The sequence below is a fragment of the Caenorhabditis remanei genome, chromosome II, assembly GCF_010183535.1.
Source record: "Caenorhabditis remanei strain PX506 chromosome II, whole genome shotgun sequence".
Lineage (NCBI taxonomy): Eukaryota > Metazoa > Nematoda > Chromadorea > Rhabditida > Rhabditidae > Caenorhabditis > Caenorhabditis remanei.
This window is the reverse complement of record NC_071329.1, coordinates 11,880,813-11,892,562: the sequence shown is the minus strand read 5'-3', so window position 1 is coordinate 11,892,562 and position 11,750 is coordinate 11,880,813. Positions and strand designations below refer to the sequence as shown.

The 11,750-nt window shown below is 37.0% G+C and overlaps 2 protein-coding genes across 2 annotated transcripts; one reads left to right on the top strand and one right to left on the bottom strand.

Moving 5' to 3' along the window:
• Positions 1-8,315: 8,315 nt before the first annotated feature.
• GCK72_006245 (uncharacterized protein) lies at positions 8,316-8,755 on the top strand (the record flags this gene model as incomplete). Its single annotated transcript, XM_053725539.1, has 5 exons — positions 8,316-8,335; positions 8,384-8,411; positions 8,459-8,554; positions 8,606-8,643; positions 8,692-8,755. 5 exons carry the CDS (start codon positions 8,316-8,318, stop codon positions 8,753-8,755), a joined length of 246 nt encoding a protein of 81 aa, XP_053589733.1.
• Positions 8,756-8,941: 186 nt separating this feature from the next.
• GCK72_006244 (uncharacterized protein) lies at positions 8,942-9,895 on the bottom strand (the record flags this gene model as incomplete). The annotated part of the gene is made up of 2 exons (XM_003113573.2): positions 8,942-9,102; positions 9,640-9,895. The coding sequence occupies 2 exons, from the start codon at positions 9,893-9,895 to the stop codon at positions 8,942-8,944; spliced, it is 417 nt and encodes a 138-aa protein (XP_003113621.2).
• Positions 9,896-11,750: the final 1,855 nt, after the last annotated feature.

Sequence of the window (11,750 nt, the reverse complement as noted above, 5' to 3'; positions counted from 1 at the left end):
TAAATTGAGATGCGTGGCGTCTCACAGGTCACAAATACAAGCATTTTATGTTTTATGAACGGGGTGCCGACTGGCGACATGTGGAGAGAAATAGAGGTTGTCCACTCCTTTTTATGGGTTTTCCAGGATTATATCCGTCATAAGCTTTTCCGGGTTTCGGAAAAGAAAAAGAACACAAAGATTTGGACTCGATTGGGTGCTACTGTGAAAAAGCTCAACATACTGTACAGATCTTTGAGTGACAACTTTTTTCTACAAACCGCCCTGGAGAAATATAATTTTCAAACTGATATTTCCTTCAAATCAATTTTCAGTTCAGCAGATATCGCGCATCTTCAATACGATGGAGTGGTACTGTTCAAGAAAGCACCATTCTACATATACATATGCGGATTAGCTTTCCCCATCTCGTCTTGTCAAAAAAGCGACATTTTCTGAGCAATTAGCGATTTCTGTTTCCTCCCAGTAACTAGAAAGCAATATGTTTTTGAGCGTCCATTAGTGAAATGCGCGAGAATCCGAAAATTATAGGGTGTCAAAGCGATTCAAGTGCCGTCTCTTGCGTCTCCTCAATTAAGCCTTTTTGAAGGGAAAGAAAGCCGGTTGGCGGCAAAAATCACAACCAACCTGACGATGAAAAAAGTAGAATCAGAAAGCAAAAATGGATGATTGGATTAGAATAGTGATGGCTCATTTCCTGAAAATAAAGAATGTTTTATGACAGAATAATAGTATTCGGAAATAGAATAAATAAAAGAAAAAAGAAAGTAAGAATGAGGAAAAGAGGTTACGGTATGTGTCAAGATCGCCGTTCGAAATCTGAGAACGGCGATTCTGGGTGGCGCCTTTTTCGGTCATCTGTCATCGGAGGGAGATGCCAATCAGATGGAAAAGAAATACACTTGTAACACATTTACTTGGAATTTGACACTTCTTTCGGGTAGAATCAAAAGAAAATGAGTAGAAGTGGAATCTGTTTTATGTCGGAAATTTTCTGGGACGAATAAAATCTGAGAGGAGAAGAAAAAAGAAATAAATGCATCCAAATGAAATATTAATCGGGCTACTCGACATTATTTTTCATTGACTGAATGACATTTCAATATTTTGAAATTCATCGAAATAGATGAATATCAAGGTTTTCAAAATAAAAAATATAAATTGAACCTACTAGAAGAGACTCATCTCATTCCATTACTGAGTCAAACTCCAGAATATGTTTTCTATGATTAATCCTTGCAAGAAGAAGAAAAATAGAAGCGAACGGAAATTCATCATTAATGGAATCAGGAGAAGAGCAGGATGTTTTCAATTAGAAGACGTGTCAGGTAAAGATATCCAGCTTGTTCCAAAATAAAATACACAAAAATATCTAATGCAATCCACACGTTTTCTCTCATAATTTTAGTGTTTACTCAACGGAAAAGTAAGAAGTCGGAAGGATATCTAATAGAATTGAATAGTTGAGAAAACAAACAATTGTTGCGACTCTTCATTTTTTTTCACTTTGGATCAAAAACTAGAATATTCGAATTATCAAAACATTCAAAGTATAAGGAGATAGAGAAGAGGAAGAAGCGTGTTCAACAGCTACTAAGCATACAGTAATAAACCATTGCATTAGTAGATCATAAAACGGATGAAAGGCAAAAGTCGAATGGTAAGCATGGAAATAGTGTGGAAGATGAAGAGACCCAGAGAAAGCATGTTCCACACTTTTCGTACTTGATGCGCCGGATATGTTAATAGGATTTTTGGGAGAAGATGTAGGAAGTGGAAGAAAAAAGGAATGGGAAGAGAGTGATCGAGAAGTGGATGGTAGATTAGAGAGGAGAATTCGATTGATCTGAAAAAAAGATTCGTCGAAACTCGAAATATAAAACAGTCTTCACACAACAGAAACAGCTGAACAATCGTAATTGTTTATGGCAGTTTTTCCGTATCTTCAGGCAAAAAAGACGATAAAAAACTAAAAACTAATAGAGAAAATAATCCGAAAACCGACAGAAACATGACTAGTAGTAACCATGGGAATACTTTGATAATCCAATATTCTCACTTTATTTTCACTATATACATTTCGATTTATAGGTAAAAATTAAACAATTTTCAGACAAATTGAAATCGGAACAACTAAAAAAAACAAAAACAAAGGAAACGGAAATCTGGAGCTGTCACGGAAAGCCAAAAAAAGTGAGCATCGTTGAGTGGCGTGCAAGAAAATGAAATGTTCTTTTTCTCTTTTCTTTTTTCTTTCTCTTCTTCTTCTGGAGTAAAAGAAGGAGTGTCTTTCTACCAAACAACACGAGCATCCGACTAGAAGCTAATTAGAAAAATGTGTGTAGAAGAAAGAGTCGTCAGAATACCAATACAGATCCATGTTGTCATAAAATGAGATCTACTTTGGAAATGACGAGACAACGTACCACTTCTCTTTTTTTCAACCAAAAAAAGAACATATAACCTGATGCAGAATAATCGTATAATTGTCGGAAACTAGATGAAAAGAGACTGACGGAAAGAGGTGGAAACAGAAAGAGAGATGAAGAGAAGCGAGAGGATAGGCTCTTCCCACTTTTAGAAGTAATGGGAGTAACTGAAGGTGGTGATTAGAGGGGATATCTCGAGAATATGTAGGGTAAAAGGTCAGATCTTTCTCGTTCCCCACATTCGCCTGGTTTTGGAATGTCACGGTTTCTGAAAAAATAGTTACATGTAACTCGAGAAGTGTTTAATTAACAGAAGAAACAATTTTCTCAACATCATCAATTGGCAATGAAATAGTCGTTGCTTGCTCCCAACGAAAAAGTTCATCTTGAATTCAGTAGAAATTTGCGTGAATACCAAATTTTGCCTTTCCTCTTTCCCCTTTTCTGCTCTTTTCACTCATTCGGATGGATTCATTCATTTATATGGATGAGCGGATGAAAGAGAGCACAAGTTTAGATGAGGAAGAACTCAAAAGAAATGTGTAGTACTATTAGTATGTAAGATCAGAAGAAAAAGAAGAATAGACCTCCATGGAAAAAGAGATGCTCCGTTTTCTCACATTTTTAATTGGATGTATACATTTTGTTGTCTCATGTCAAGAGGTCAAGAAAAGGAGAAAATAATAGAAAGGAGAAGAAAGAAAAATGGAAAATCAAAACAAGAATTCAGAAAAATAATTCCAGAGATGCGGTCAACTGTGAATTGTGAATTGACTTGAAAGAAAGAGTGAAGGGCGAAAGTGGTTTCGACGGGAAACCTGAAATAAGTTAGAAAAGTGGAAAGAGGTCGGTTAGTAGGGTCTGTCTGTGTGTCTGTCTACTTCTCAAAAACCATTACTTTTCCTCAAATCTTCAGTTTTCTTTTGACAACATGTTCGTTTTAAAACAAGTGTCACCCATCAATCATTCGTCAAGAATAAACAGAAAAATGACGTTCAAAAATGGATTAACCTGCAGCCCAAAACAAAATAAAAACACAGAATAAGCTAATAGTGAGATCCTAAAATTTCTGACAATAAGAATTCAGATGTCATAAACATCAGAAGACGAAATCTTTGCGCGGAGAGCAGTTGTGTGTTGTAATCTGACAGAGAAAGAAAGAAAGAAGTGGCCTCTTCTTTTCCGAAACAATATCAATTGGACCTTCGGGACCATCTTCTGGATTCAAAGGAAGAGGAAAGAAAGGAGAAAAAGTACTAATTTATATCCCTTGGGGAACGATGGGAAATGGTTTTTTGGTGGGTCGAAAGTGGGACAAATGACCAGATGGTGGTAGTATTCGGATTTCATTTTGTCAGTTGGGATCAGTCCGAATGTTTGTTTATTTCGTTAGGAGAAGAAGAAGATGGGGGAAGCGAAGGGATTAGGGGTTAGTGTAAACCAGTTGAGAACGAAGAAAATGATTTATGGAATTGGCACTGTGAAATTTCTGAATTACGGCTTGTCCGTGATTCGTCGAGAATTTTGAGACAACCGGCTTTTTGTTTTTAGGGGATTGTTGGTGATCTGAGAAAGTGGTCTGAGCTCAGAAACGGAAAAGCTGAATCCTGATTTTGATACGTTAGGATTGGAGAAGGTTTCGATTCGGCTGAGTGCCCAATTCTCTTTATTTTGAATTCAAAAGTATCATATATTTCTGGACTCATGAATCTGGATGTTTCTAAAAGTTATATTCCATGTCCTCCTTCGATGGAATCTTCTCCGAACACGAAAGTTCACGGATCCGAGAGACACTATCTAAAAAAGGAAACATATAGATACCGTAACCCTATAATAAGTGTCGGGTGTCAATCAGTAACAACCGATACAAAGAAGGCCATAGAGAGAACAAAACGGTGCTCCTCTCTTCTCTTCATTCTCTTTCTTCTTCTCGGAAACAATATCGTTCCTCTTTTTTCTTCTTTTCCGGTATACCAATTACTCGTACCAATTGTCTTTTGATCGCATCCTCTTCTACCTCTTCATGCTCAATTTCCATGCCGACTGTGTCTGGTTTCAATGGGATTATGAGCTGAAGAGAGAAGAAGAAGAACCGCCTGCTAATTATAAAGAACAGACGATGATGAGAAGGAAGAAGAAGAAGAGCACCAAGTGGTCAAGTGGGATAAAGAACAAAATATGAAGGTTTGGGTGTAAAGTGCGCAAGTACATCATTTGGGGAAACTGATTGATAAGTGGTCGGGTCAACAGAGGTTATTCGAGATTTTTGTGGCAAGAGAAGCTGTTTTTACTTTGAATCTGAATCAAACGGAATCCGAAGACGTCGAATCATGTTGAAACGTGAATTCATAATCCTATATCCCACAAGTATCTCTTCTTTAATCACATCTTGTAACAAATCGTGTAAACGAGACCTGCAGCTGGTTGTCTCTTTTAATTTGTCAATTCCTTGGTGCTCAATCCATGTATGCAACCTTGACTCTTCCATTTAGCCAGGTGCATTGAAATGAGTCATAATTTATAATTGGAGCAGTACGTAGATATGGGAAAAGAAGAAGAAGAAGTTACAACACAAATCTCAGTTTCAATTTTAAATTCTTTCGAAAAAAGACATAAATATCTCACAGAAGTGAGTTCGAAGGCGAAGATTTATGAACTGAGCAATTGGAATGTTGAAAAGAAGAAGAAGGGAAGAAAATGGAGAAGTAATGGGATAAAAACGAGGAGCTGGGTGAAGAGAAAAGGCAATTGAGGTGCGATTTATGGGGTGTCACAGCAAAAGTCAAATTGAAAAAGATTGAGATGAAATGGAATTGGAAAGGGGATTTCTTAAGATAAGAATGGATTAGCACTGATTGAGTTGAGAAATTGTGTGAGATAATTGGAAATCAGTGAGCTCGGGGTACTGTGGCAAATCAGTGTAATATACAAGTTTTGGATTCAGGTTCCTCCTTACTTGAGTATTTTCTGATATGGCAGAGATACGGGAAGGTCAAAAAGAATAAGATGCTTTCAGGATCTCATTTGAGAGTTGAACCAGATAATTTTCGCCTTCCAACTTCATTGTTTCCTAGAAAATTACCATTTGACCTCGAAAAATGTAAATGAAAGAATGCCAAAAACGGTGCGGGAAAGTGAGAGCATACAGAAGTGTATTGAGAGGGAGTGCATGGTCATTCAGCAGTTGTGTTTCTTCTCCCGAATGAGAACGTCTATTGAAAAGAATGAATAAGTGTTGAGGAAGGACAAATAAATCATACAGGGAGAGAATCAGGTGTTCGAGTAACTTGCCACACAATAATGCCAGAAAATGGAAAACAAAAATATTATTGAAATTGTTGGATTGGAGACATGAAAAGCTTAGGAGAAGGTAGGAACACATAAATGAATACTAATGATGGGTTCCACCGTGAGAAAAGAAATGTCGATGTGTGATTCATTAGGCTTGTATACATGAAGAGGTGAAATGACTCGCTGGTAAGTAAATAGAAAAAGGAAGATGAAGAAAGAAGTCTTCACGATTAATTTTTCATTTTTGGGAGAGACGAATGTTCATGTTATTTCGGATTCAGAAGAAACTGGAAATCAAAGTTTGGTGATATCTTATCGTGCTTTTCTATGTTTTCGAGATACTACTTGGCTCGAAAACAAGTTTTCAGCCGTCAATTATTCATAGAATATATATGAGTTTTCAATAAAAATAGTTATTTTCAAGAAATTTTGGAAATCGAGCATATAATTTGGATGAATTCTGTTGGAGCCATAATTGGTCAGTTGATAATGACAAGGCATTATTTACAAGGGTTCTACGAATTCAATCAGAAAGCTTGAATTTAAGATCCAAAAATAATTGAAAAAAAGTGTAGCTTTTAGAGATATGGCATTTCAACTTCTTTGCTTCAACGGCATCTACCAAACGATGTCTTCTCCTTCTTCGTTTTCTTTCTCTTTTTCTTCGACGCCATCCCAAAATTACGCAATCTAATAAGATGAAAGAAGAACATGGGCGGTCGCAAGGGAATCTCAATCTTCAAAATTTCAAAGACGAGCTCATTAAGAATCTTGAACTCCATTCCCTTCCTCCTCTCACGGGGGAAATTGTGCAGTTTGTCCCCCCTCTCGCGCAGAGGCGGAAATTGTGAAAGACGAAGGGAATAGAGAGAGTTGTGCTCATCTTAGAGACTGATTGCCCATCGGATTGAAACGAGAGTTGACACCTCATTAGCATAGAAAGATGCGCGGGATTGACGAGTTTTGCAAAGTGAGCCACTTCCGAAATTTTGATCATTTTGATGATGAGTATCATGAAATTATAAGCAAGCAAGTAATTGGAATCGTTAGGTGAATAAATATAGAAATCTAAATGAAGGAAAACGAGAAGGATGTAACTTGCGGGGTTTATAGAAACCGTAGCTTTAAGAGTCACTCCCTACAGTTGTGTGAGATTCATTGAATCTTCACAGGCAAACCGCTGATGATGAAACGCGGGTCAAACGCGGGCGAAGGACGAAATTAGGACCAAACGTGGCCCTAATTTCATCCTACACGCCTAAAAGCCGTTTTGAGGATGAAACGCGGGTGAGATGCGGGCGTCCTCATTTTTGGGAGGTTCTCAAAAGCGCCGAGGATGAAACGAGGACCAAATGTGGATGAGTTGGCACTCATTCATTTTCAATTTTTATTTCTATTTCTTCAATTTTTTCGTTTTTGCTGTAAGATTTTTCGCTTTCTCATCGAAAATAAATGAATTTCAGTCAACTACAGTCAAAGAACGGTCTGGAAAATGAACTAAATCGAGGGTCAACGTTATTTAAATAGCATAGAGTTAAGTTTCGTTTCGAAAATAGAAAAAATTGACTATCGTTTTTTCAGAAGATTTTCCGATGTTTGGATTCTGGCCTACACACTCTTATGTATTTTCACTGGATTTCCACAACTGTAAGTTTTCTTGCATAACACAAGAACTTCGTAGTTTTGAAACAACGCTTTTGGTCATGAATGGAAATTGTAATGCAAAAAAAACCAAAAAATTTCGACAATGCCAATCAGAATATGAATATATTTAGCTCGTATTTCAATTTTGACCGAAAATGTTTCAAAATTACAGAGTCTCTGCCCCCCGAAAATTTTGGGTGAACACATTTTTTTCCTTCAAAAATTTTTTCTCAAATAGATAGGGATTGCCCATTAAAATTTCACCTTATTTGGCATCACCAATAATCAATAAGTCCTTTTTCAGATCGTCGTCAACATATGGAGTGTGCCCCGGAAACAAACCGAGAAGCAGCATCAAAAACAAAAATACCAAATATTCGAATTGACCAGAAATTTTCTAAATTTTTCTATGTTTTTTTCTTTTAAGTTTTTTTTCTTAAGTTTAATAAATATTTATATACATTGATACAATTGTTTGTTACTTCATAGCTATTTTCAAATGGAAAGAACCAGAAAATTCTGATCCGGGGAACCCCTGCCCAATTTTTCCGCTGCCGACCGCCGAGGATCAAATTTGGTCCAAACTAGGACCAAATTTGATGTCTTTTTTGGTATCGTTTTGACGCCGAGTGTTATCCGCGTTTGGACCAAATTTCATCCGGAGCGGTTTGCCTGTGTTGAAATAACAAAAAGCTAATCGATAAGGAAAATGGAAGCGGGGCAACTATTCCATCAAGAAAATGTCGAAAATCTGGAAACACAGATAGACAGAATTACTCAAAAACGAAATATACCGTGACATTCCTGGAAAAAGATGCAATCAGAAAAAAGCGAGCACGTTTCTCATGCTCTCCTGATCTTATCGTCTCGTTTTTTTTTCTTTGTCGAATTATTATCGAAAATTCTCGTATTACTCATTCCTACTTTCAATCTCGAACGATACCGATCAAGATGGTCATTGAAAACAAGACGTAAGTTGTTTTATCTGAATCTATATTCCTTTTATGAGAATGTTTAAGGAGACGTCTCAAGCAACTAATCAAAGTGGTTAGTTTTCAACCCTGCTAAAATTGTATCACTGCAATGTCTTTTAGGACGTGAACCGATCGATTCCATTGGACAAAATTCAGAATTGGACAAAACATCTTGCTGATGAAGTGTTCCGCTCTATTCCTGATGGCGACGACGACGTAAGTGATTCTTCTGAATTTCCATTCAAAATAGGAATTTTCATTTTTCAGTTGGACATCGTCATTACTCTCGATTTTTCTGGAAACTCGTAAGAATTTCCACTTTTTGTAGTTTTTGAATGTGAACTTGATTTCAGAGGAATGCGAAAACACATGAAGAAGATGATAATGGATTCATTAGAAGAAGAACTTCTCCGATGATTTATTGATTCAAAGAAGTGTGACATGGAGTTGTTCAGAAAATGAAGATTTCAAATTAAATTATACATTGTTTTCCTTATTATTCCATTTTATTTGTCATCGAAACTGTAGCTTTGTTGCGTTTTCCGTTCTGAAAACATTTCGAATTGAATTACTGTAGAATGGGTTACGGTAGAAAGGTAGAAATCAGTTACTGTAACTGCAGCAGCATCGAACACAGCAACCAATCAACAGAAGGGAAAGGAAGATTGCAATGACTGCAAGAGCTGATAGGAGCCATGTTTGGATATGCTCACAGCAGTACATGTTGGCACCACCGCAACATGTATAGTAGACCCAGTTGCTGTCTGGAATTAATTTAGTTTTAATATGTCGAGCAGGGTTGGGAAATTCCGGGCCGGGCCGGGCCGACTGAAAAATTTTCCTCGGCCCGACCCGGCCCGGCTCCTGTAGAAATTTGAAATTTTTTGAAAAAATCTTGAATATAAAATTTTGCAGAAATTTGTGAAAAAAATGATGCTCATTTTTTGAATCCGGGCCGACCGGGCCGGGCCGGGCCGGAAGAATTTTTTTGTCAGCCCGGCCCGGGATTTCCCAACCCTGATGTCGAGATGACTCTTCTATCATTTTTTCAAATTGAGGTATGTAAAAAACTAGATTTTTCTGTATTCGACAATTGTTTTTGTGCTCACAATCGTCTGGTTTCAAAATCTTTAGTGACCTTGAAATCGCAGCTCTAGACTTTTCTAACGAGCAACAAACTTTTAAAACCAGATAAATTTTATCAAATTTGAGAATGATTACGGAAGATTGGGTGTAATTTTAGTTGAATAGAAAAGTTATTCACCTATTATTTTCTTACTTCCAAATAACTGATGACATACCTTTTGGACAAGTACTGACTGCATTCTCTATACTCGGACAGTGTAAATCCATTCCAAACGCAGTTCGTGGTCTGGATGCTGGATTCATTGTAGATGATGGGATATGTGTTGAAGATTCAATTGATGATGACGTCACGTCTCCAGCAGTTTCATTTAAGAAATCTGGCAGGTCTGACGAGTCGGCAATAGCCTTTGAGAGGCCCGAATGGAATTTTAGAGATAGCGTTGTACAGAAAAGAAGAAAGGAGAGGACCATCTGAAATTGAAAGTTTGCAATCGGTGAACTTCATGAGAAGAAGATGGAAAAGAAGGTAACGTAGAACATGGAATGCAACAAAATTGGTTCGAAAGTTCGCTACGGAAGTTCAATTTAGTTTTTTCTTCCTTTACTGTACATTACTTCGATCTTTGCCCTTCTAAACCAAATCTACGAATCCACTTGACATTTTTTGGTGTCTTGAAGATTTAGTAAGAATAAAGAAACAGAAAACCTGAGAGTATAAACCCAATAAACCTAGGTATAACAACATAAACATAGCGTTGGCAAGCAGTGAAAACGAATGGAAAAGCGGCAAAAGTGGTTTCCAGCAATTTAGTCATCCCTTTCCCGGGTTGGTTGTTCTCGAATGACAGCAACGAGAGTAGAATGGGAGACAAAGAGATTCAGAGACATATTACCTTGTCAAAAAGTGTTGGAAATACGAGAAAATAGAGGATAAATAAGAGGAAGAATAGAAGAAAGAAACATAAAAGTTGATGGAGAGAGAAAAGGGAAAAGGGTTCTCCGGAAATCTCTTATTCTGACGGTGTGTTGACCACTGAAGAACAAACGATGCCAATCAGTCGCCACCGACAACGGCGACATCTTTCCATCTTTTTCATCTCTCTTATTCCTGAATTATTTCTTCCAATTAACGGAAACCGACATAATTGTACATGTACACAGATATGGAATCGAATCCATTCTCACTCTCTTCCGAACACTTTCTTATGAGGAATTTTATTGAGTGTGGCGACGGATTCAGAAGAGATTATGCATTTTCGACTTCAGAGGAAATGGGAGAATCTGGGTTTAAGTTAGACGATTTCTAATTCGAATTTCTCTATTTTTGGCATTTTTAGTCAAAAATCTTCATATTGAAAAGTCCGAAGAAAAAACTTCTGACTATTGACTACTGATATACCTTTTTAAATATTAGTTATTTGATACACAACGTTTCTTACAAAAAGAACGGAATGACTCATTTGAAGGCTTGAAAAAGGAAAATCTAATCTTGGGAAGAATCGCTTTTCCAAACTTATATCGAGAAACATGTACATATTCGTAAAGAAAAGACGAATCTGTGTGAATAAAAGAAGATTCGAGTGGGTTGTACTATAAAAAGTGATTTCCAATTTGCATCTCACAACTTTCATCACTTGCCAAAAAAATGCCGAAACCTTTTCGGTAGTCTTTCTACGAATGTTGCAGATTCTTCTAAATGCCATCGTCACTTGTGATCTCTTTTTTCATTCATTTCACTTTTTGAACCACCGTTTTCGATTAGCGCATGAATTGAATCGAATCGAAAATGAATCCGTTGAGTGGAAGAACATGAAACAAATATTTGTTCATCAAGAATCGAAGATGATTTGAAGACTCTTGTGTTGATTCTTGCTACAACCATCTTTCTGAGCATACAGTTTCCTCAGTTGCAGTCTGGCAGCTTCCTTCTCTTCCAAAGTTGCATTGAAACGGCAAGCTATTTATGGATTTGCTATATAACATCACAAAGTGTTCCTTCCCGGAAAAAAATGACTGAACATTGAGGCTTTCTGTTTAAGGTTATTCAGTCTACTCGGGAAAACGTTTCGTTTTCTCTGTCAAAATTACCTGATGAGAGTAAATAATGAACATTCATTTCTCTATAAACACCAAAAATATAAAATGGGAAAGCTAAAATTTTGAAAATTCTCGAATTTTATTTGAAACGATGGAACCATGAAAACAAAAAAGGATGGAGGAAGCGATACACAAAACCCTAAGGGCAGAACCAAGAACAATCTTGATAGTGTACCTAGGCATTAACAGGAAGTTACCATAGTTATGGGGTCTATTCTCAATATACTTC